The 27625-nt window shown below is 34.9% G+C and overlaps 1 protein-coding gene across 1 annotated transcript; it reads right to left on the bottom strand.

Annotated features, from left to right (window-relative positions):
• Positions 1–8478: 8478 nt before the first annotated feature.
• Positions 8479–25624, bottom strand: LOC110382778 (uncharacterized). Its single transcript, XM_064037560.1, has 21 exons — positions 25495–25624; positions 22984–23100; positions 22502–22624; positions 21536–21661; positions 21012–21156; positions 19782–19883; positions 18711–18897; positions 18345–18451; positions 17715–17847; positions 17127–17352; positions 13859–13980; positions 13448–13541; positions 13109–13225; positions 12728–12850; positions 12271–12396; positions 11248–11395; positions 10802–10903; positions 10133–10319; positions 9547–9653; positions 9206–9335; positions 8479–8732 (listed from the first exon to the last, which is right to left on the bottom strand). Exons 1-21 carry the CDS (start codon positions 25591–25593, stop codon positions 8501–8503), a joined length of 2853 nt encoding a protein of 950 aa, XP_063893630.1. The 5' UTR covers positions 25594–25624; the 3' UTR covers positions 8479–8500.
• Between the last annotated feature and the right edge of the window lie 2001 nt (positions 25625–27625).

Below are 27625 nucleotides of genomic sequence, written 5' to 3'. Positions count from 1 at the left end.
ATTCCGGACATATAGCGCCATCTATTGGTCAAATCAAAAATCTGCTGGTAGTCACTATTCCACGCGAACGAAGTTGCGGGCAAAAGCTAGTAAGAAATAAATCATAAACTCTTTACAAATACCTAGTGAAGGAATACCAGAATGATGAAACAATTATTATCAAGCAAAGTTAAATATTGCTATTTCAGGAAATAGCAACTATTTATTTATTGGTATCATTAAATAGGGATTAGTGATAGCTAAATGTAGGCCATCCCTATTTGTTATTCCAATGTAAAAAGGATAAATAAATCTATCGCAGGAGTTTAGGTTTTATTTAGAGTCAAAGAGGAAATAAAAATGCAATGTACTATCCACTATTCGTGTTTTTTTTTGACGAATCATATCAATTTACCGATATATTGAATATTTACTACTAGTTTCCACTCGCGGATTTGCCTACTCACCTTTCTGAACCCGGATAAAAAGTAGCCAGTAAACTTCTTGGAAGATATTTTATATTTCTTAAAAGAAATCTTTCTTTGAAAATGTAACAGCCATGAAAAAAACACATTTCACATGCAGATACCATTTTAATCACGTGAACTGTTCGTGCTTACACTTAACATGTTTGTACAAGACATTTGCGCAGATTTCTTTAGGTCAAAAATATATTTTTTTGTGGTGAATATATACCTGCACTTATTTATTTAGACTTATTTTTTATTACTATTTGCATCTTTCAAAAATATGCACCAATTTCATTTAAGGTTTGCGCAGCGTGGCTTCTTCTGACATACTTTTTAAATAGTCTTTACCATCGCTTGTACACATATTTTACACAATCGGCATTCTTAAACCTTAAAAATAGAATTGCAAAAATAGCATTTTTCATCAAAAAATCTTGTTTCTTGAAAGTCAGTAAAGATTTAGCATAACTCCAAGTGAACAAGGTCTACTTAAGTTAATATCAGGATTAAGTACCGCAGAGTACCTACTGTGTGAATTTTGAAACAGTTCACGCCACTGCTGAGGGCGGTGTCATTGTGATGATGGATACAGAAGGACTACTTTGTACAAGTTTGTAAAATTGTAACCATATTTTAAGCCCTTACATGATAATTGAAGGCATTCAGTGCCCCAGTTCCTCGGCATCTCATGCGCCTGCAATGCCTATATTGAGCATAATTATAATGATTGATTTAGGTATTTTAAGAAAAACGGACGTTTATGTTGTCGGTGAACTTGACCCTAAGTTTCGTAAAGATAACCCACTAATAGAACGTTTGGTGGCATATCACAGCATTTTTTTTATTATCTACGTCGAAAAATTAAAATCATGACAGTCCAAATGATCAGATTGTGTGCGTTTTCTGCACTTTTTATCGCTCATTATAGAGCTGGTCTTCTACATTTTCACACACTATGACATTGTTGAAGAAATGATTTAGGTGTAAATTGTACGAGCAAAGCCCCTGACGACCCCTCGTCATTACGATGCAAATGAGAGATCAGGTACTCATCACTTAACTTTTTGATGCCCTGGTCTTCTGGAGAAACCTTTTACCTTGTGTAAAGAGGTTTTAAAATGTATGCTTGTGTGCGTTTTATGTAGGTAGATTTAATTAAGGTTGTGTGGTTAAGGCTGTTGTTTGACACTGTGAATTTGTTATCATGCGTGTGGTTTTTGATACTAGTTGTTTCACACACGTCAGGGAACTACTTCCCGCAACTGGGTAAAAAGTAGTCTAGGTCCTTTCTCTAAACTATAGTTATCGGCACAAATCTTGAGCGCTGACCTTCATCTGCGCAGTAGTGATTTATTAGCAAAGAACCAATCCCGAGTGACGGCTATGACGCGATGCGCTGCGGCCCAATCACCGCTTTAGCCCACCCCCGCTCCTCACTTCATACCACAAAAGACTTCTGCGCAGGTGAAGGTCAGCGCTCAAGATTCGTGCCCATGATTATACTGTGTACCCAAATTGAATTTAAATCGGTTCAGTAGTTTTGGTATGAAGGTCGGTCAAAGAGTCATAGTTACTTTTACAGACAAACTCTTACAATACGGATTAAACAAGGGTATTGAAAATCTGAGAAGTGTGATCACTATTTGAAGAATGGCTGAAAGAGAGTTAAGCCATATTTTGATCATCACGTTGATTCGATTTTTGGGTTTTTTTTTCATTCCTATTATTTTACTTTCGTATTCGTAAATAGACATACATTATAGATACACTACATAATAGATCTGACAGAGATAATGTTTTTTCACTTATTTATGTGATCCCCTTTACATCTATGCAGGTTTAAAAAATGCACAGAAAACATCCAAAGTAATAATTCATTGGGAACACTAAAACTCAACGGACTGAAAGTGTCTCTACTTGCAAATGTAGCAGGTCGGAGAATTATGATCCTTGCTGAATGCATGAAATATTTACAAACGAAAGATAAAGAAGAAGACCTGTTTTGCTAAAGGTGTTTTTAAAGATATAGGAATTTTATTTATTAGGGATACATTTGTACATAGGTAGCTTACTTAATTTAAAAAAAAATGTATTTTTTGTATTTATTAGTGGTAATTTTATAACCTCTCGTCGAAAAAAGTAATTCTTATCTATACATATAATAAATCTGTAGAAAAGTAATTTTTGTACATTGAAGAAATTGACAAAAAAAAAGCCAGCATGTTAAAGGATAACTAACAGAACCCATTTCCATCATTTTTGTAATTTTTGTCTGTTTATCTGTTTGTTTGTTCGGGATTCACGTAAAATCTACGAATTCAATGCAGACAATGCTTATATACAAAAATTTCACGTAACTTGGGGTATTACTTAGTTTTTGTTTCATCGAAATCGATTCACTCTATCAAAAGATATGATTAATTTTGTGAATTCAAGATGTAAAATATTACGACACGCAATCTGTTTGTCAGAACTGTACATTTGAATGTTGTACTTATATTAGTTGATCGGCCTATTATTAACCTTTACACAGAAAATCACACCTTCATAAGTAACTTCGGAAGAAAAAAAAAATGAAAATTTTGTTTAGCCAAGGTTAAAGTAGTTCCATCTATGGTAATCTGTGTTAAATAAAATACATAAAATTTGACAAAGGAGCGAGGTGGTAAAAAAGTAAATTACCATACATTCTTTATAGAGGATTATTATTTCAACAGATGGAGTTGTGTATTTTCCGTAATTCACCATATTTTAACACGTAGTGTAATTTTTCGATAGACATTTCAATAGTGTTTGTCAGTTTGCCGTGCCACATCAAAATCCAATTATAATTATTACCTTGATGAAAGGAAAATTAATAGTTCTCAGCAAAATTTAAAACGGTGCCATCTAAATTATTTTTTGAACATTATGTCAAAAATGATGACTTTAGTATAACAATTAATTATCATTTAAAGTTACAGATGGAGTTCATATCAGGATTTTTTCATAAACATAGTTTAGCTTATCTTCCACTAATGTGGTGGCCTTAAAACAAATTACTTTGAGTGAGTAGTATTAAGTAGACCTTAATTATTTTTTCTGGTGCAAAATATGTAAACTTAATCCTAGAAGAAAGGAGGATCTGTCTCTCGCAAGCGCTGCTAAGCGTGAGGTAGGTAGGTAATGTAAGATTCTGTAGCTTTAAGAACAAGTCTAGATACAAAGAGCAGATAAGAAATGGGAGCTTTCTCGATTTAATACCATACACACGTAAAATGCTAAAATGCTTTATGCGTCTGAAAACGTACAAATTGCGCGTCGCATACCAGAGACATGCTTACTTTCAACTTCTGATCGCAAATACACTGTTCACGATTACGAACAGTCTCAGTAAGACCCGAGCCAAGTCTAAAAAAACACCTTTTATATAAAACTACGTTTGATGTCATTCAATCACAAAGACAGAATTGTTTTCTGTTGCAAATCCTATCCACCTGTATCCTATCCTAATCCAGCATGCATTGCAGGTGTGCATTGCACAAAAACCAATGGTATCCTATTCGAGAAGTCAAAAGAGTCGACCTGCCAACGTCAGCTTCTGCGCTAAGCAACTGTTCTTAATAGTACCATCAGAATTACATTCATCGTTGAATGAGGTGAATAAATTTTCAGAAACCACAATAACAGTAGGAGCCGAAGCATATGATCGCTTCATAGAGCTCTGATTGGCCCCAGGTGACCAAGTCAGGTTTGATTTGTTCGTTCATCAGATCTTTGAAAGTGTTTCGGTGGATACTTACTGTCGTCCTGTGTGACACAAAATATGGTATATGTATAAACGTCCTCCGCAAGAGAATTTTCCCGGTGTGCGGTAGTGACGCACAGTATACAACACTTACGTTTCTTTCGATTTGCTGGCTCCACCAAGAAATGACAAATTGCAAGCGAACATTTTGAAAATCTTGGCAAAACTGCAGGTTTCAAGTACGAACAGATGAAGTGGACTCTCACAGATACGTGCATTTTGCCTATTCGTGAACTAATGCAAACATTTCGGTGGAGTCCCTGCTTAGGCCTCCCCCACATTAGGCGTGCGCGATCCTCGGGCGTGTGAGTAGCGCGGGCGCCGCGCGTGCGTCGCGAGCGCGTTGCGTGAGCGTCGCGTTTTGCTGCCCTGCGGCATTTACCTACAGCGCGCTCGCGGCGCGTACGCGCCTCTCTCCTTGACGTTTAACTGCTAAGGCGTTTAGCGGGCGGCGGGGATAGCGGGCGAAGGGGTAAGAACGCAACTTGAGCGCCGCGTGCTCGCCGCGAGCGCGTCGCTTGCATTCTTCACACATGCCGCAGGGCAGCAAAACGCGACGTTCATGCAGCGTGCTCGCGACGCCCGCGCTACTCACACGCCCGAGGATCGCGCACGCCTAATGTGGGGTCAGCCTTACCATAGTGAGTAAGTGCACAGAAAATCCCCGTCATACAAGTGTTTCTCCCCAGTAGTGAAACTATCCTACCCTATGCGCCTGCTGATGATGATGACTCATTTTATCATCCATCCAGCTATTCCCCAACTATGTTGGTGTTGCCTGCCAGTCACCGAATCTGTTTGAGTACCAATATTTTGCTTGGAGCGACTACCTATCTACCTATCTTCAATCCAGTCTCACTACACAAGACGATATCCATGGTGAAACTGACAGACTTTCTGGCTTCTGATTAGACGTAGCAGCTGCAGAAAATGTACAAATGACAGCTTTGTCAGACTCAAAGCATATAGACATACAGCCTTACTTATAAAAATCAACAAATCATCTTCTATGCAATGTTTTAAGTAATTACTACTTAAAGCCTTAAGTAGTGATTAAATTATTTTGACCTATAAACGTAGCTTAAGCATGTCTTAAGTAATGAACAGATAATGACATAAAAACATACTAATTTCTCAACACTACCGGAATGTTGGTAGCTTAAAAAAATATTTGTCATCAAAACGTTGTGTAATGGCAACAATGGCATCCGTAAAATATAAAATTAAAAAGTTGACCTGTCAATAAACCGTTTTATAACTGTTTCCTGTGAAAATTACTTACGCACCATACGTAATAATTTTCCAAATTGGCTGACTAGATCCCGAGATATTCACAACGTCACAAACTTTACTTCTTTTGTTTAGATAAATGGTCACATCCACAACACAACCTTGATCAATGAATCTATGCGACTGCTAAGTGCTAATCCTAATTATACTGTCACATGAAAGAATGCACCTACGGGATAAGTAGTATTTTGACTATTCTATATTGCCTACGCAGACGAAGTTGCGGGCAACAGCTAGTATATTAATAAGGTGCTTCCAAGTGTTTAGAAACTTTATCATAGAAAAAATATAACATAAAGTTTTTAACAATAGGTAGTGTATTCATTTATTTGACATAAATCTACATAAATAAATATACATAATACACAGTTGTGTATAACTATAAAGTACCTAATATAAACTGGGGCTTTACAATTCATAGTCCCTGCTCCGTAATAAAGTCTAAGTAATCTGTGAAATAAATTAGAATTATTTCACTATAACTCTAGTAAAACACAAGTCTCAAAAGCTGGCCTTTAAAATCAATAACGTAAGTAAGTAATTAATACCACCGTCTGTTGATTCTAATATTATTTTAAAATTCAAAAACCAAACATTTTTCATAAAATTTTTAATTTCTGTAACCGCTTATACCATAGACAGTTTTTATTTAATGCAATCTAATATTTTAAGCGTGGCAACACATTGCTCTAAATGCCGTTACAAAATGATTTATGGCAACATTTAACAGCTCGTCAAAGCAATAACGAGTAAATTGACACATTAAAGAAACGTTACATTTTTGGTAGGTAGATGGGCGTTTATTTATACCTATCCGACTTCCATTTTGGTATATATAATCTTTACTCTTTACTAATGTAATAAACAGAAAACTTTTTTTTTGTTTCTTTGAAGGCTCGGAACACTGTTGGTTTGGAAAGCGACACTCTTCCCGAGTAACATATGTACTCGTATGTAGGCTATATTTTATCCCGGTACGGGCAGTAGTTCCCACGAAACACGGGTAAAACCGCAAGAAAACTTCTACTGCTCGTATCCAGTTGTAATATAGCCTATGTAGCTCGGGGATAATGTAGCTATAGCCAACAGTGAAATATTTTTACGATACAAATAAACAGAAAAATGTTTCATCTCTTTTATATTAGTACAGATAGACAATTTAATCTTATGATGTTCGCTGTTTGGGTGACCTACAGACACGTTAAATTCATATTCGTTATACCTACGTAGGTGCGTCTCCCTAATGGTTTGAATTCAATTCAGATTTCTCTACGCACATTACATTAAAATTTTACTGATTCGAGTACTCGTGTTGGATATAGTATTACATATTACTTATTTTGTGGGTAATCTCCCGACAACACCAACATTTTTTTGCCTTTGTAGGATTTGGTATTAAGTATTCTTCTACGGCTAGTCTACCAACTTCAACTACACATTTTTAAGGCGGCATATTGGGCTGACAAAGTGTAGGTAGATTCACTATATAACATATCTGCGACACGAAAAAAGAATATTTTTAAGACTTCCAACAAAAGCGCAAAGTATATCAGAATTAGTTCGGACACACACTGACACGTTAAACTTAATATACCCCGTCGAATATAAAAATATCATTTTCAATTTCGTATTTATTTTGTAACTTTTAATAAGACCTTTTAAAACACTTATCTATCCAAAAGAATTAAATGTTGAAGTACTTACCAATTTAATACCATATCCAACCAACATAGTCTAATAAAATTAATCCAATGACATAGAATATGCAGATACACTCGTATACTATAGTTAAGCGGCTCAGCCTTAGGTAACGAAAGGCATGAATAATAATATAACTTGCATAAGTAACGAGCTAGGTTCAAGATAGGGGCAATGTGGGTCTCTATGTTATTTGTGTTACCTTAATATTAAGAAGGGGTACAATAACAGTCACTCGTAAGGTTTCAGTAGGGGCTTAGAGTAGAGATAGTTGAAAAAGGTCGTATTGTGTTTTAAACTTTAGTAAATGAACTTTACAACTAGTCTGAAAACCTTAAAAAATATCAAATCATTTAATCAAACTAGCCTGAAAATCAGCAACTACCTAGCATGAAAATCATGATAAAAATACACAAAGACAGCTCCTAACACCCCTTCACTACTTCGTATATGTCTTGTCTAAAGCTGAAGAGTTTGTTTGTTTGACTAAATATATCACAGAAACTACTGATCCAATATGAAAAAATATTTCAGTGTTAGATATCCTTGTACATAGAGGGAGGCTATAGGTAACGTTCAATCCGATTGCGTGAAGTATAATGATCCTCACTGGACGAGGGTGAAACCGCTCGAGAAGCAAGAAATTTTATAATTACACACTTTCTGACAACTCTTTTATGCTAATGCAAAAATTTTCGAAATTATAATTTTGACAAAACCAAACTTTATTCTTTAGGGAAAAAGACAAAATTGATTTTACGTCGTCATTCTCAATTTAATTACAAAGCTCCAACTGCTCAAAGTAAATTAATTCTGATTAATTTTAACGAACTAATTTCGTCGAGTTTTTTGTCTCTTTTCATTAACTCAAGATGAAAGTGATGGATGAAATTGAACGAATAATGAACATTATTTTGATGATAAAATATATTGTCACTTGTTGTTTTCTAATTAGTTTTGTAAAGTATGGAAAGTTATTATTGTTGTGTCAGACTAGACGGAGTTTCGCATAGTCTAACTATTAAACTAAATGTGGTTCAATTGGGTTGTAAAAAAAAAACAAAATACATATTTACATAAAAGTACCTACATCTATTTTCTTTCTATGCTTTTGGAAATGGGTTCATATGTTTTGTTGAAAATCATTATTTTTGTATTTTTTCCTCTTACTTACACTCTGCCTATGTCTATTTATTTTATAAATAAAAAAATAACACAAAACAATAAACAAATCTATATTTTAATAACTACAATCAACTATTACAAATTATTACACCTATTTACCATTTGTCTTTGGAGTAATATATTTCAAGATGCCCCTACAGTAGTCCCTCATATACTCCGACCACACAATCTGTGTGACGTCACAGGGGAATTCCTCCCTGTCCTCGGGGGACAGTGAGGAGTACAGTTCCCTCGCTCGCTCCGCCTTCATCACCCAGGAGTTGGCGGTAAAGAACTCGTAACCGTCTCGTACTTTGAGGACCTTTGATAGAGTTTCTGTGTATCTGTTGATATAATTAATAATTAAAAGTTTTATTAAAATTATTTGCGAAGTTGTGGTGGCCTAGTGAAAGTTGTGATGGCAAATGGGGTAAAGCACCAATCTGTGGAGTATGTTTGTACTTTTTAAGTACATATATCTTGGACACCAATGGCAGGGTATAAATAAATTAGGTATAAATGATTAATTATACCCAATTTACTTAATTAATTCCAATTAACTGCATTACATTATTATTTATAAATTAACATGTAATTAATTACTAAGTACTTAATTTAAATATATTTAAATCATTTAAATAAATTAGTTATAAATTAATTACAGTATAGATATTTACACCTGTCTCACAAATCATTAAATCTCTAAGTAAATTCCGAATATAAAATCCATTCAGTAGGTTTTTTTTTGACATCAAACAAACAAACAGACTTTGTTTTATTATGACTTAGGTATAAGTTTATATTTCAGAATACTTACTTAGGTTCCTGACCAGTAATTTTCAGCCACAAATCAGCGATTTGCGCAGGAGTCGTTTGAAAGATAAAGGTGCAAATATTCATGAGTGGTTTCGATTTTAAATAAATCACATGTGGGTAGGGTATTTCATCTGAAACAATATTTAAATGTAATTATGTATAATGACACCTTTGTTGGCAGTCGGGTAAATGTTACATAAAAAATTTGTTCCAGTGGCTTTGGTGTAACGAATTTCACCGAAAACCAGTACTGACTGACAAAATATTATTTAATATGCTTCTAATTATAGCTGTATACATTTGGATAAATGATTTGTGTGTGAGGTTTATGAAAAAACTTACTTTTACCCCGCGCAATCATTTCTCCATTGAAATACTTGTGGACATCACTCCATATGATAGGATTTTCAGCGCTAGAGGTACAGTTGTAAACTTGTACGTCACTGGACCTGCAAAAAATATTCATATTCCTTCAAAATCCATTGATATTGCAATTATCTTAAAAGTAATAAGTAATAAGTATACAATTAAAATATCAGTATTGATTACAACAAATATAAGAGTTTGGCAAATTCGTAAGTTACACTCCCGTACTCCACGTGGATTGGCAAGTTACGTTATCATCAATTTGATAACGATATCAAAGATACTTCTATCAAAGTGTCTAGGTATGGTTTGTGTCAATAAATAAGTTTTCTTTCTTCTTCTTTCTTTCTTTCTTAGGTACGTCCCCTATTTCAAGCAGACTATGGGAGTATCATTAACGATTTGCCGTACCATGCACTATAATGGTACTAGTAGATACTGTGTAAAGACGTAGGCATGTCTCTAATATTTTTTGTTTAGCGTGATGTAAAAACCAAATTATTTCAATTGCATGCCAGACACAAACATAAGCTATTTCTCATTCCACAAATTAAATACTTACTTTTTAGCTCTAGCGGCAGCAATAACACTCATATTAGACACATAATCCACAGGGATCAAGTCTAGAGGTGCATCGTAGTTGCCAAGCGCGAACCGGTTCCATCCCCTTCCAGCATTTTGTACTAAGGCTGTACCTCCATACCAGTTGTCCAACCAGCCTTTTAGAGGCTCATCTTTTGCTGATGACACTGGAAATCACGACATGGAAAATTAAAAATAGTAGATGCAGAGAATTAGGTTGTGATATAAATCCTCGGGATCATCAAGGTAAAATTTTCTTTAAAGTAAGAAGTTACAATATTTTCAAATCAGCGGATTTTCCGTTCGGTTTTTCCGCTCGGAAACCGTGTACTGCAAATCCGGCAATTTGAAAAGTCTGTAAATTTTAAATGAGTCACAAAATAAAAACATAAGTGTACTTCACATAGAATTTGTACGAAATTAATATTAAATATTTTTTTTAGCCCCATTTAAAAATGTTGAGCTTGAAGTTAAACTTAAAAAAAGCCCTATGATAATACATATGGCTATGTATTTTTTAACGGGATGACTTTGCCATACTTAAACTGCTTAATAAACATAATCTTCTCCGTGTGAGAGGAAGCCCGTTCCCAGCAATGGGACGATAAAAAGGCTGAAACAATAAACATAATTATAAAAGCTATATTACCAACAGAAGGCCTGATGATGACGGTGGGTACATCGCCGTGGTTCTTGGCGACATAGGCTTCTGACAACGACTTTGTGAATGTGTAGGTCGATGGCTGTTCATCTGTAAAGAAACGTGATTTTAATCTACACACTCGTACTAATATTATAAAGCTGAAGTATTGTTTGTTTGTCAAGTTTGAAGGGGAGACAGAATTGAAATATTTCAGTGTTAGATAGCTTATTTATGGAGCAGGCCTATTTATTTATACTATCACAATATTATAAGGATGAATAGTACATATTTAATTTACTTTATTTTTCAATGAATTAATCTAACCTTCAAACTACTTATCCTTTATTATTTCATCAAAATTTATTCGGTGCTCATTTCGTGAAAGAACACTTCATCCATACTGTTCATTTATTATGAGTTTTCACTGTACAAATACTTAGATGAATTCTTACCCAAAAACTTCTTCGTCTCCTGTGCATCATGACCATACTCTTCAATGAACTTGTACACATCATCCACTTTAGCTGGAGGCGGGTAAACTGTCTCCAAAAGCACCTTCCGTGAGGTATTCGTAAATGCTGTTGATATGTAGATGAAGGCCTGGTGGAATACATGGAAGTCAAGATTAAAGTTAATCAGTTTCATTGATATAACTATGATTTCTGGTTTATTTCAACAAAAAATGACTTCTAAAAATCCATTAAGACCCACGGGTCTCGGGTCTTAATGGTTTGCATTTTATTTATTTTCATTTTCATTTTAATTCTTCTGAAAACATCATCAAAACTGGTTTTTAAGTTAAACAGGTGTAAAAAAATTTAATACTATCTTGCTTGACCTCTATTGCACGCATTCAACCGAGAAACGATGACGTCACAATCCTGTTTGTAAGTGTCTTATCTATATTTTGAAAAAAAAAAAGGAAAAGAAAATTTACAGCAAAACCTCACGAAACATTGCAAACAGCGTCGTTCGGTTTTAAACGTATTCTTTACAACGATAGCTGATCAATTGCGTGTGCGTCCTACTTGCGCGACAGCCTGCAATCATAAGCTGGGTACTCACTTAGCAGTGTAGCACGTAACGTATCAGATACGGTATCAAGTGAGTACGTAGGCACGAGCCCGCCGCGAGCCGCTCTCGCGCGTGGAGCGCTGTAAGCTCGCAGTGACCCGCCGAGTGGCGGTTTCGCTGCTAACACAAAGGCGGCTCGCAATGTGATCGTGAGGATCGTGAACGAGCCGTACCCACTTGCAGGTTGATACCGTATCTGATACGTTACGTGCTACACTTCTAAGTGAGTACCCAGCTATACAAACCGAGAGAAGTCACTTAAATAACCCGAGCGGAAAATCCGCCAGTGTGCCAACACTGTTAGTTAATTATATACATTAACTTTTTATTTTCTTGTATTCAAACAAAATTAAAACTGCACAGCAATAAAATAGCTTCATACATATAATATTTATTATTACCTCAATATTTTTCATACGCTTGCTCAATTCGAGAATCTTCTGCGTGCCTTCGAAGTTGATGTTCATAGCCACTTGCAGCGGTTCGTTGAACTTTACGGTAGCTGCCGCGTGGTATACTACTGAAACCTGGATTTCAGGGCAAGTGGTTAATTTTATCACGGTAACTATTCTTTTGGTAGGTGTATTGTTAGGTATTGTGTCTTTTAAAGTATCGGTTTATTGAAAAGAAGAATACGTGGAAAGCTCTGAAAACCATACACTTGAATCTACGATTCTCTACGATCATTCCTATATTTTAGTCCTGGAGTTACAGCTGATAGAAAATAACGATACAAATCCCTTAATTTTTCTCTTCTGTATTAGTGTATTTTCTTCTTTATCATGATTATTATAATGAAACAAAATGTTATATTATTTTTCTAATTTATGATTTGCAAAGCTTGAAAATAGTCCTCACCTTATCGACCAAAGTCTCCTCATCTTTTTGGTTCAATCCCAAGTTTGGTAAAGTTACATCACCAATAATTGGCACCACCTTCTTAATAGATTCAGGATTACTAGCTTTCAGTCTTTTGAATACCTGAAAATTATTTTTGGGTATCAGCAGAGCGGTGAAGGTGCCCCAGAGGTAAGTATGGTTTCACCATTAAGTTTGGTTATATATTACTTTGATTCGCACTATAATAGAAGTATTTCAGAACATAAGTGCAGCTGCTGAATTTTAAGCTCTAGGAAACTCTATCTTAAATAGAATATGAACCATCCATAACTACATTGGCATTCAGTCAATGTTGAACTTAATAACGTCATCATTAAAGTTGGTTTCACAAATACTTACCGGGTTTGCAAACAACTCTTCTAACCTTTGGGTAACATTGGCACCTTTCTTCTCTCTCACTAGGAGGTAGACTTTATCTAGCCTTTTGCATGAATACAGTAGCTTCTCAAGATATACCTGTATATAAATAGTTATTAGCTTCATTATCAGTTAAAAATCCGCATCCAAATATCTGTGCCACAGACATACATATAGACATGCCGACAGACACACATAGCGGTCAAACTTATAAGATACTTACCCTATTTTTGAGTCGGGTTTAAAAAATATATACCAATAATTTACAGGATTATAAAGAAATATACGAAATTTACTAGAATATTCTTATTTGTTTCAAACCTTTCCTAAAAACCCGGTACCTCCAGTCACAAATACAGATTTCCCGGCATAGAAGTCTCCGACTGACTGGTAGTTTGCATCCTTTGATTTTCCACTGAAAAGCAAAAGATACGAAGTACCTATACCTAATTATCCAGGTAAGATTTTCAAGAAAACACTAGTACTAATATTATGAAATTTTAATTTTGGATGTTAGTGATCTTTTTTCATCAGGATAATATATTTTTTTTTATCAATGCGGGAAGTAGTTTCTCTCGAAGTTACGCAATGGTCACTATGCCGGATTGCTGAAATGACGGTTCTGGGTTCGATTCCCTGTATGGTGCATTTGTGTGATGAGCGTGTTGACTGCGTGGTTTTGATGTTAAAATATGTATTGATATAATATATTTATGTAATTCATTTACTTACCCGTAGATACTGGAATATCTTCGAGAGTTTTTAACTGTCACATTTTTACATACTACACAATTACTAATGAATAAACGTAAGTTCAATACTTTTACAAAACTCATTATAAAAATAATTTTAAAATTTCATCGAAAATAATAATAACTAAAAAAATAACTTTAAAATATAGTTAAATTAAACAAATTATTTAGACAAAACTGTATTGTTTCTGCGAATTCAGTCTCCAAAGTTTGTATGAAGATTAACGTGAATAAAATTACACTCATGTTCTTATATCTGTTATGTACTTATATGCGTGTGAAACTTGTCTTATGTTACGGTAAAATAGAAGACTCAGTTTTAGCAAATAACCGCCAAAGTTTAGAAAATTGATCTTGGAAAAAATGATTCATTTAAATATGTTGGTTCATACAAATAACTGATTTAAAAAAAAAGAAGTATGTTGATATGTTTGATCCCATACAACTGCCTCGTTGGTCTAGTTGTAGCTAGCACAACTGCGGTGAACGAGGTCTAGGGTTCGATTTTCGGGTCGTGGCCGATAAATCGGTTAGGAGGACATGATCATGTTTGATACTCTCTCGATGAATTTTTATGAACGAATTAACAGTGATACAACTTACAGGGTTTTTATTCATGTGTTAGAATTTTCTTTAGACCCATCGTAAAACCGCTGGCAACAGTTAGTATGCAAAAAAAGTTATTTTGAAAAAATACTAGGTATAAAGAAAATGTGAATTACCTAAGTGATGTCATTGTTATTCACCTTACAGTATTAGTATGCAAAAGATACATTTATCGAACGGCGCATGTTATCAACGACTGGTTTTCAAATTTTTGACCTTTTTAAAAGTCAATAGGCGTTGCTAACAGGCTCATGGTTAAATCAATGTTAGATGAGCACAATGCAGTTGAACTGTAGATGGATTAGACCTTCTGTATCTTAGGATAATATATTAATAAGTTCTAAATATATTCTTAAAGCTCGTGGTTAAGTCAGACCTTTGCGGATCATTGGACATAAGGTTAAGCAACACTTGGAGCGGTCGGTCCGTGAATGGGTGACCATCTTCTCATAACGAGTAAAGAGAAGGCATTATAAACTGAAGGTCACGGCGGTCATTTGAACATTTTTGGCAGTCGTTACGGGTAGGTAGTCAGTAAGTCTGACACAAATCTAACCAAGGGGTATTGGGTTGCCCGCGCAACTAGGTTGAGGAGGTCAGATAGGGCTGTAAAGCCCTGGTTGTCAGCTGCACCCGGTTAGACTGGAAGCCGACTCTAACATAGTTGAGAAAAGGCTAGGAGGAGGATGAGGAAAAAATGAACTGTGATCGGGTGGGGCCTTCTATATAGTCATCCATTATGTGAAATTTGGTGTTTTAGGAATCGTTTTTTATTATAGGTATTCGGTCAATTCCGTTGTTCATTGAAATTAATTGAAACGATAACAGATATTGTTTAATTACAATTGTGAGCACAAAAAACAAAATTATTTGAACAGTAATGTATATTTAATTAAAATAAAAACATGGCCTTTTATTTAAATATTCCCTGTTCGTACGAATCGTTACAAACTTGTCAGTTTTATAACTACATCGACATGTTAATTATGTTTCGGGTTATTATTGTTTCAATTCATAAAACTGAAAAAACATGTATTGTATGCGAATTAATTATGACCTGTTTTAAGGTGCGTTTTTAAAGCTAGCTGCCGACCGCACATGCCACATGCCGCGAGGCTGCATGAAAACAATTGATATCAAAGGGCGACTGCATATGCTGCCGCTACGATCCAAAACGTTTTCGGCATGTGCTGTCAGTAGTTGGTATTCAAAACGCACCTTTAAAACAAAATGCAAAATATTACAAATATCGTTTACATTTTTTTCGTTTTTTAAATTCATATGTCTTTTTTTGTCTAGAAGTCATTTGTAGATTATAGAGGTAGCTTGCCCATTGTATTAGATTTCGAACGTGAATTGTGTTTTAGATTTCGATTTAGACGGTGAATTTTAAGCCATACACTATAAAACATGGTCACCAGAGTCGTCTGTTTTACTGTTCGCTGTAAACTCAAAAACTGGTACACCGATTCAGCTCTCTAGTGCTAAAGGTCATTGAGATAATCCGCGGACAGACAGATACATGGCGAAACTATAAGGCTGCGGCTCCACTGTTAGACGAGCGGAGCGGAGAGGAGACGTGTGGGGTCCACATTGCGTCTACGCTCCGCTTCAATGCCGATGGGAATAGTCTAGCGCTCTGCTCGTCTCCGCCTCAGTGCAAGTACTTCTTTTCACAACTCCGCTTATTTCCGCCTCAGTGGAGCCGCAGCCTGGGTTCCTAATAGACTACGGAAACCTAAAAAGGGGTATGCTGACATTATAATGTGAAAGTTGTAATGATGATATCAAATTACGATGTTGAGGAATAAAACAAAAACACTTTGTTTTTCAAATGTTTAATAAATGAAATGGAAATGTACATAAATAAAATATGCGACAAAAATATATGAAATACTACATCATACTTATAATTTTCGCGTTTAAGTTTAACATCGGTCGGTTAGACCGACTTAGTACGGCTAAAAGAATGTGACATTACTTAATGGCCTTTACCATGGAGAACAAAATGACTAGCGGAGATGTCAGAACGCAAAATCTCCTAAGAAAGTAGCGCGCCAAAATGCGGGTGTACGGGGAACGAGGGTTGTTACTAGCTCCGCTCTTACACACCATACAATCTTTGACAGATTACTTTTGATTTCAAAGTCAAAGTATTTATTTGCACATGAATACAGATTTGACAAGAAACTCGAACGCCTAGTTCGTTATTACGTTACGTATGCTGTACGTTGCTCGGCCTACAAGAAAACGCCTGAGTTACCTTCCCTATGCATCTCCGCTATTTTTCCTTACTCTGTGATTTTTTTCATCAAAATAATACTTCTGTGATTTTTCCTGACAGAATCTAACTAACTATATCTAAGAACTAACCAAAAAATAATTTAATTTTTTTAATATAAGCTGTTGATTTGCATCCGTGCCAGGAGGTTAACATTAAATACGTAAATAATTAATTGAAAATACGAGAAATAGCTGATATGTGCTGCTATTTTTGTTCCTGTAATTTCATAGTATTTCAGAATTAACCTAATATACATATAATATTGTTGATTTCGGTTGAGAATCATTAGCATAATTACGTCCTTGAATTTGACACGGATGCAAATCAATAGCTTGTATATTGTCGTTTCTATTTATTTATTCGTAGTTTTCTTTTCCAAAAAATGTCGGACTCCCCAACAGTAGTCTTGTACATAATGTGTCCAGTTAATGTCCGTAGGGTCACAGGGGAACAGGTACTTGTCTGCGGGGGAAAGAGAGGCAAAAAGCTCTCTTACTCTGTCTGCCTTCATCACCCAGGAGTGGCTCGTGAAGAAGTCGATTGAAGATCGCGTTTGATTTACTAGGGATTGGAGTTTAATGTATCTGTTGATAGAAAAAAAAAACTTTAATGATATACCTTACTAAAACCTTCTACTAAATCTGAAAAAAACTATTCTGAACGGCTTTTACCAAAATAGTATTATAATATACCAAAATAGTATTATAATATTTTGATAGAGTGTACGTAGTTATAGTTCAAACTGAGAACCTCCTGTTTTGAAGTCAATTAATTTAAAACTTGAATGATCTACCTAACCTACACACAATGATTAACTGATAAAAAATGACCTATTTCAACTTCCCGTACGTCTTGCAATATTATTCATCGCTTTTCTTGAAAATAAACACCATTTTTAGCCTAATTATAGACAATAACCTAATTTACTAAAGGTATAAACTCTTACCGTGGATTCTTCCCAATCATGTGCCTGTAAAGATCTGTGATATACGCCGGTATTACTTGAAATAGTATTGTCAGTAGAAGCACCAGCCATTTGTATTTTGTGAAAATGTACCATCCGGGTAAGGGCATAGCATCTGTAAAGAAATATGATTAATTTTATTTTATTTTAACTATAGAGCTATCAGCAAACAAAAGCTATTATTGTTTTCCATTATCTTACTATTTCCTTGCCATTATATTATTTTTTTACCTCAAGTGACATGAGCAATTGGGGTTTGAATATACAATATTATACGTAAGTGAGCGATAACTGAAAAAAGGACTAAAGGCGTTGATTAATTTTGATGATTATCAAATAATTGATATGTGTTGCCTAAAATAATACAGTACCAAGTGTCTTTGCATCAACTTTGCTCATACTAAAAGATTAGGCGCACGAGTACTGAACGTATGTCGTGACAATGTTTACAATACTGTAGTGTATACTTATATAATATTTTAACTGCTTGTATGTCGCTCACTATAAAACAATAGAAAATCAACTGTGTCTCACGGAAATCTGTTCGCCGACATTCTACGGGTTATTCTGCCTAAGAACTCTCTTAAAAAATAAATAATATTGCATACTTACAAGACTTCTGTTTGATAGCATCCTCGGCGAACATGCTCATCAGTTTGCCAATTGTGATGGGATTGCAGGCACTGCTGCAGCAGTTGTATACCTTCAGCTCAGTTGACCTAAAAGTGAGAAGAATGACTCTCTATCACAAATTTTAAAATATTAATTTCTGCATAATACTAACTAGCTTACGCCCGCGTTACCAGATAACTACCTCTTGCGCAATCTTTTCAAGGCCTTCATATTGAACTGGACAGGAAACTCAGTACAGAAGTTGGATAGGTCAATAATTTTAAATGAAATTATTGCTTTAAAGACTAAAGGCTTTATCTAAAAACTTTCCTGACCTGATCTAACAACTTTTGCACATAAACTTACTTGCTAGTCTTAGCCCCAGCAGCGATCACCAGATTAGCAACATAATCCACTGGTATCAAGTCTACAATATTGCTAGAGTGTCCATATATAACTCGGTTGAGACCCTTAGCCGTGAAGACTGTGAGACCAGTAGCTCCATACCAGTTGCCTAGCCAACCCTTTATTGGCTCATCTTTTATTGCTGCCACTGAAAAGATATAGGTTAAACTTGTGATTATTGTAGAGAATGCTTATATAATTTGAATATTGTGCAAATAGGCAAGATTTGATTGAGAACGAATTAGCATATTATTATTTTAATCCCCACCGTAGAACATTCACTGCTAAACATAAGGTTTGTCCGCGGACTTGAAAAAGTAGTGGCTGGAAACTTGTGTGGTTACTTAAAATAAACAATATATTTTATTCAAATTGAGCAAGTTAAAAAAAATAATTATCTTAACTTGTAAAAGTTCACACAAGTTAAAGGCAAGTCACAGTTTAAAGGCACTTATGAAAAATAAAATGTCTAAAACATTATACAATAACAAAAAAAAACACATTGATAGTAAGATGAGATGACAATAAATCATTTGCCTACATGTGCCCGGGTCACAATAAATCCCTTTACATTTTACGATATAATAAACTATGAGAAGGATATAAAAATAAAATTATAATTTTCCATCAACAACATAAAAATGTTTATGTTAGTTGTAAATAAGCTTCAGGATATTGTTTGTCATTTTTTTTTTTCTTCAAGACTATATTTTTTTTCCAAAATGGAAAAGTAGGGTACTAGCTTGATTAAAAGACTTTTCATTTTCTTACTAGTTTTACCCTGGTTCACCCCATTCCAAGGTAACTACTTCCCCAGCCCAGAATAAAATTTATATTAACTAGAACCTGAGAAAACCCTCGTACTGAACGAGCTAATGTCAGGAACTACTAGACCGATTTGAATTGTTTATTCAATTCTTTCAGTGTTTCATAGCCCATTTACAAAGAAAGGCTATAGGCTTCTTTTTATTTATTACTTTTTTTCTTGCAGAGGTTCCCACGGGAGAAAAACTGAAACTAAACTTAACTTACCGACTGAAGGCCTCACAATTATAGTAGGTACGTAGGCTTGGTTTTCAGCAACCAGATGCTCAGTCAAAGCCTTTGTGAACGTGTATGTATTTGGACGACCATCTGAAAACAAATGACCAACATTTTAATATACCTTTACACCCGTGCTTCGAAGGGCACGTTAATGTCGGTCCTGCGCCTGATCTCTCTCCGGTCGTGTTGGATTGTCGTCCCATCGGGCTATGAGAGTGAAGGAATAGTGAGTGCACTTGCATCTGCGTAAATGCTTGTGCACTATTATATTCTGCGCAGTTGGCTAATGTACTTGTATGAGAATCGGCTAAGAGGACATCATTAGACTCTCAGTCGATCTTCAATTAATAATATACACGATGACATATAATATGACGACGGTATAAACGATGACGTAAAACTGCATTGTTCATTCAACAGTTTCTATAAAAACCTCTGTCTGCAGTTAGCTTGAAACAGGATTCCGAATACTTGTTATAAGTGCTTAATGTTGACTTTGATTTTGTATATCTTAGATATTTCGTAAGTATTGTATATTTCTTATAGACCAAGAGCCCAGGACTGTCAGACATCACTTATTTTTTCACAAAAAGAAATGCTCATTATGACGAATATCTTATCAAATAGCTAGGTATTTCAAATTAATGATTTATCATAAAATAATATCCAAAATTATCATAACATAATGAGGATCTTATTAATATCATAGGGATCAACTCTAAAAATAAACAAAGTAGGTGGGCTTTATTCCTTAATTTGAAGCAGTAATTTGATAAGATATAAGGATATATTACGTCATAATCAGCTTAGGATATGCTATCGATAAATTTTATTGCTTTTTTAATTTTTCAAATGCAGCTGACATTTTTGAATTTGTCGGTGCAACTTAGCAAGTAAGGAAATAGTCAATTATTGAACTTACTTTAAAATAAACATTAACTTCCGTATTGTTATTTTTATTTTTTGTAGGTAATCATCATATGACCCCTCCCGCTATGGGGCAGCGTGAAAAAACGTAAAACCCACCATGTTCCTTTTGGAGCCCTCTGTGTACCAGGGCCGCGGTATATTTTCCGAATAATCCCAGCATGATGGCATGGGTATTATTAGTAGGACAATAAATGATATCTGGTAGCCCTGGGCTCTCACCCTATTATGCCTCATCAAAGTGGCAGAAATTTAATTTATCACATGTCACAAACTTCAAATGCTACTTACTCAGTATTTTCTCAGTGTCTTCCTCAGAAATCCCGTCTTTGACAAACTGATGAACTTGGTTGATGTCAGCGGGAGCTGGGTACAGGATCTCGTCAACCACTTCTCTGTTTGTGTTCGTGTATGCAGTTGATATGTGTATGAATACCTGATAAATTAATGAGGAATTAGAATATTTGTCTATATCTATATGGCACATTCTATACAAATATGTTTTTCAAAACAATTCAAGACAACTATCTATACAGACTTAGCACCGAATGAAGCCTTTTGCAAGAAGAAATAGCTGCAATTTACGACCGTATACATTTTATATTTTTTAAAGCTTTGTACCCAGAAGAGAAATAAGGACCCTTTTCCCAAGATTATGAGCTGCAAGTGAGAGCGATTCGAAGATGACAGATCAGGCTGCATCTCACGTATACAGTGACAGTTAAATAGTTGAAATTTTCACAAATGTTGTATTTCTGTTGTCGCCATAACAATAGGTTAATCGGTTTGTAATACTGTTGTAATCATCATCATACCTCAATCCGCTTCATCCTTCGACTCAAAGCCAGCATCATCCTAGTTCCCTCCACGTTGATCTTCCACGCAGTCGGGAGAGGCTCATTAAACTTCACTGTAGCAGCCGAGTGAATAATCACTGATACCTGGAATATTAACGATAGAAGAAGAAGTTTATTTATTTATTTTTATTTATTTATTATACTTTTTGCACACATTTTACAAAAAAAAACAATGTACAAAGGCGGACAATGTACGAAGTTCTGGAACGGCATTATTTTTATAGAGTGACTGGTAAGTAGACTGGTTCCACGGCAAATGGATGAAACCTTTTTGCCAATTAACATTCAAACTTATCCCGGATACGACACATATTCGATTGTTTCAAATAAATTGTGTTATTTTGTCTCCTTTAGAAATGTATAGGTTGACTGTACCTTTTAATTACCGACCGATACGTAAGCATGTGATTGTACTCTTTAAACTTTTTTTTATTCCCATTAGTTTTTCAAATCAGTTCAGCAGTTTCGGAGTATTTAGGGAACAAACAAAAATACATATCTAACGTTCTTTGACGACTATTAATCTATTTATTTCATTGAAGGACCTTCTTAAGTAATAAAAAAATAAAGATCATGCAAGATCAGTCACAACTATGAGCAATCGAATTAATAAAAAAACAGTAACGGATATAAAACAATAGCGAAGTCATTAAGAACTCTTAAGAAAAGGTCATAATTACATAGTTTACCCATTGTAATAATTACTTAGAAGTTAACTTACTTAGTTTTAAACTACAATCATTCAACCAAGTCAAGTCTCATTCAAGTCTGATTGCAACCAACTCAAAAACTGGTAAACGAATTGTCATATTTCACGATGGTAGAATTCACCTTGCAAAACATGTAATTAATAATACACATTTTATAAAATAAGGTCCTTTTATTAGGTTGAAGCTAGTAAATAAATAAGAAATTAATTCATACCTTCTCTATAAGCATCTTTTCATTTTCAGAAGTAATACCAAGGTCAGGAGCAGTAATATCGCCAGGTATCAATACTATCTTCTCTAAGTCTGCTGGTCTTTTCTCTTTTAGTCTGGTAAAGAGCTGAAAACAATTATAAAATTACACCTTCTTATGTTGGTAATTTATCTGTATATGTATTGACCTTTATGGTCTCAATTTAGAATTTTTTCTATTGAGTTTTAAATATACCTAAACTTAGGAGCTAGCAAGAGTTGTTTCGTGAGCTTAGTCAGCTCACCCAGATAAAATATTGCCTTTAGGCTTCTTCGATCTAACACTTAAAAAAAAATCGGTCCAGTAGCTGTTCCTGAAATAAGTGCTTTCAAACAAACAATCTCTTCACCCGAATCATATCAGTATAGGCAGACAATATGCGAGGCTTCAAATCCTCGTTGTCTTATTTTTATAGATTTCCAATGAACGTCAGATTTTGCACTTACCGGATCGTCAAGAAAATGTTTAATCCTCTCGCTAACCGATAGCCCTTTCTTCTCTCGTATGAGCATGTAAATATTGCCGATATCTGGACAGCTATACAGAAGTTTTTCTATGAATACCTATAAAAATAAAATTCCCAGAAATATTTTAAATTTTTTTTTCAGGAGAAACTTAGGTTGAAAGTCCGTTATAAATGCTAGCTGCAAACCACACGTGCCATGGCTTCATGACATTGACGGCAGCTGCACTACTGGTCTTTAGGTATGTATCTACATGAAAGCGCATTTTGGATGGAAGCAGCAGCAGCACGTGCAGTCGCTTGCAGATGTCGACCGATTCATGAAGACGCTGCAAGTACGGTAGCCAGCGACAATCGGCAGCTGCAGTCGGCAGCTTGCTTTCAAAACTCGCACTTTTTTCCATTAAGTCTGGTAGTATCTTTCCCAGCACATTTAGAGATCTACTTTGCGGTGCTATACCATCAATGGGAAACCGTCAGTTGCAGAAAGATCCATTAAAGTTAAAGCTTCTTTAAATCTATTCCTGACTCTTTCTTTGTCGTCAAGTTAAAAAGGGGTATGTCTCCTAAAGTCTCAAAAATTTCAGGTTCTTAGGACAAATCCTTAGGTTCACCAGTACATCACTAACGCGGTGTCCTGCGTGAGCGACGAACGCGACGCGACGCGATGCTGCGAACGCGACGAACGCGATCAACTCAAAGGAATTCCCTACATGCGGCCTATGTGACAGTCTGCGGCGAGACGCGACGTAACGCGTACTTGTTTTGAGGGCGACCAGACGCGACACCGCGAACTATTCAGAAGCGTTGATTGTTGTGGGACAAAAAAAACATAAATATTAAAGAAATCGTTTATTAGTACAAACAAGTTGGAAGATTGTTGCTGTCTGTACTTTAAATATGAACTTTCAAGCAAAATTGTAACACAACTTCTCCATGATTTGAGAAGTAATGACCAAAATCACGTAGGACATCTGTCGCGTATAGCATCGCGTCGCATTACGTCGCGTCGTGTTGCGTCGCGTCGCGTCGCGTTCGTCGCTCACGCAGGACACCGCGTTACATAGGTAGATGTTAAGGTCAGCATACTCCAATCAAGGTGATCAAACCTATTATCATATTCATGAATAAATCGTGAAATATGATGAATGTTTTAAAGGGCTTATACCTACAATTATAACGTATATTGAGTTAATATAATCGGTCAATGTCAGTGGAAATTATAATGCCATTGTGATTTGTGGGTTATTGTTATTTGAGGAAAATAACTTTAGGCCTATTTTGATCCGATTATTGGGCAATGGCCTCTTCTCGAATTAAGAAGTACCTACAGAGAAAAAAATATCGCTACCGAGTTACAAGGCGTATTGTTGTTTTTTATTCGGCTATTTTTTCTAATTGGTTATTCACTAAATAATTAAGTTGCCTATTTTATTATTATTTTTAGACGGCTAGATATAGTTCATATGAATGCAATTTATTATAATTTTATAATATAGACCATTTTTGGATCAAAATATAAATAATAATAAAAGAATAAACAGTTATTGATAGCTTTATACATAGTTTATAAACAAATTAGTTAATTACGTTTTCAATAAGATGTCTACAGACCCAAAATGACGAATTTTACGAAGGTTTTGATTTATTACTTTATTGTAACTTTGATCTATGGCTTTGCCACTACGATCGTAAATAGCGTAAGTCTAAGGAAGTTTCACTGCTAAAAATAATATTTTTTGTTAGCTTTTACCAAGTATAATACTCCTACATGCTCCATGGAGTTTCTTGCCGGTTCTTATCTATGAGACCAACTCTTTGGAACCGTGCAACTAGTTCGAAAGAGCTTTTATAGGTCTATTTGAACGAACCAGCGGTTTTACCTATATCCCGTCCGACCTCCTTCCCGCACTGGTTAAAAAAGTTTTTAATGTCCTATCGAAAGCTCGAGACTATTTATTTACCTTTGGATATGGGTTCATCAGTTTTTACGCAAGAACGCGACTTATAGAGAGAAGGATGAAATTCTTTTACTTGAATTGGTTCGTATTTAAATACTTAAAAATGTCTCATCGAATCGAGGCGAATTAAGTCATTTAAAAATATTTTGTTTATTTCAATCCACTGAGCCGGATTATTTGTGACTACACCCCAAGGTGGTTTTAAAGGCAAAATATTTTCTTATATTTTATAATTTTTTGTTCATACTAACCATAATTAAGCGATCCCAATTAAAAATAAGATAGCAGGTATATATGATTACGATACAAAATAATATTTACGTGCGATATAATAACAATGCTCATTCATTGGTGTCTTAGAAACACAATAATGACGCCTGGCTTGACTGTCATGTCATGCATTCTCTAACGGCTGTTCCCAATATTTTATCTAAATGTTGTTGTTCTTACTTAAATGATAGTCGGCGAATTTCACATTAAAAAATAACTAAAAATGTAAAGTACCTAATAAAAAAAGAAACATATTTACGTACCTTCCCAAGAAATCCAGTACCACCAGTAATAAAAACAGATTTTCCCGCATAGAAATCAGCTACTGAAGGTTTCGTCTCTTTCGAAGTTAAAACGACCATTTTGACAATTTTCAAAATCACCGTCACCTTGAAAAATTTATAAATTTTTTTTATAAAAAAATTAGTAAAAAAATTATTGTGATTGTCTCTCTGTCTACGTCGTTCAGGACAAGTGGATGTCCAAGCGATTCGATAAACAATGCGCTCTGAAGCTCGCGAAGATAAATATTTACTGTAAATAATACAGGTAAACGTTGCGACAGTAGTGCGAAGTCGGGGGTTTCGTAATATGTCCAATTGTTGATGATGATTTATTTTTATATTTCTTTTTTCGATTGGGTTTATTTTGACAAGGATTTAATCCAAAGTGTAATTTGGTGGGATTCATTAAGAAATAATCAAGGGAAAAATCTATTTTTCTTGTATTTCGAGTTCATAAAACCCTATATTCGTTGATTTAAATACAAATGAATGAATATTAAATACAAACCGCAATTAAGTATATCATTCTGTATCTTATTTTTATTCAGATTTAGTTATTTAAAAAGTTGCATGACCTTACCATTGTTGCATAACATAACATAACTCTTGATTTCACTGATGACTTCAATCAAATAAGGCAACTCATTAATATAAAGCGGTATATTAACTATAAAATAAACCAAACATAATGACACAAAAAACGATATAATTAAGACGTAAATATCGAAGAATAGTTGTTTACATGAGGTAACCAGAGTTCAGAAAAAAAAATGTATACCAATATCTGTGTACAAATTGGTGTTTTCATACAAAACGGGAATGCAATTATAGGTACCTACTTTTTTATTTAATGAGTGTCTTCACGACCAAGTTGACCTCCACCGTGTACCTATTGAATGAAATTGTATTGTCCCAATACGCTCAGAGGTAAATGGAATTTTTAATTTTATTGATTCATTAAAAAACGGAGCGAAACATCTGTGCATATTTTTTTTTTGAAATCCTAACTAATATTATAAATGTGAAAGTAACTCTGTCTGTCTGTCTTTTCTTCACGTCTAAACTACTGAACCGATTTGTGTGAAATTTGGTACAGACGTAGTTTGAAACTTGAGAAAAGACATAGGATAGTTTTTATTACAAAAAATTATAATAATAAAATTTTGTCCGGACATACATATAGCGCCATCAATTGTTCAAACAAAAATCTGCCGAAAGTCACTATTCCACGCGAACGAAGTCGCGGGCAAAAGCTAGTGTTTTATAGTTAAATTACGAACTACCGAAACTGATATACTTTACATAGACTGTGTGGGAAAGAAAAAACAAATGACGGATTTTCTAAACTGCCTGCGACATAATGACCAGAGATGATCGAATAGAGACAAACAATGAGCGTAAACAAATAATAACATGAAAATATTGAAATAATCACTGGCAAGGCTTTGAGATGGGCTTCAATTTTAATATCGTTTTTTAATCTTTAGCAGTTAAAAAAACACCTTTAATTACGAACGAATTTCCACCCGCAGTATCTACATACATATGTTCTGTATCTACCTCCATGATCTGGATAAAAAGATTAGTTCTGTCTCCAAGGCACCACCCATCTCTGCCTTATTCCGTCTCAATCGGTTTAGCCGTTTTGGAAATATCCCGTTTAAAGAGATTCATAAGATGAGTTCATAATTTGAGTTCATAAGAGAGTACATAAGAGGAGTACATAAGAGAGTATATAAGAGAGTACATAAGAGAGAACATAAGAGGAGTATATAACAGAGTACATAAGAGGAGTATATAGGAGAATACATAAGAGGATGCACAAAGGGAGTACATAAAAGTGTTCATACGAGAGTTCAAACAGACCGGCCCGGAGAGGAGAGCAAATTCTTAATACGTTGAAAATTAATACGTTAATACGTTAAATATAATATAGTATTTTTTTTTGTAGTAATTTACGTCTTTAGTTTACTTTATACTTATGCTAGGGTTCCGCCAAGAAATGGTGAAACGAAAAGGGTTCCAAAGCCAAAAGAATTCGGAAACCGCTGGTTTAATAAACAATTATTGCAACATGTTGATATGACCATAAAAACCTTTTTAGGCATCG

Source organism: Helicoverpa armigera, chromosome 13 (genome assembly GCF_030705265.1).
Source record: "Helicoverpa armigera isolate CAAS_96S chromosome 13, ASM3070526v1, whole genome shotgun sequence".
Taxonomy (NCBI): Eukaryota; Metazoa; Arthropoda; class Insecta; order Lepidoptera; family Noctuidae; genus Helicoverpa; species Helicoverpa armigera.
Note: the sequence above shows the minus strand (reverse complement) of the source record. Positions and strands in the feature narration are given on the sequence as shown.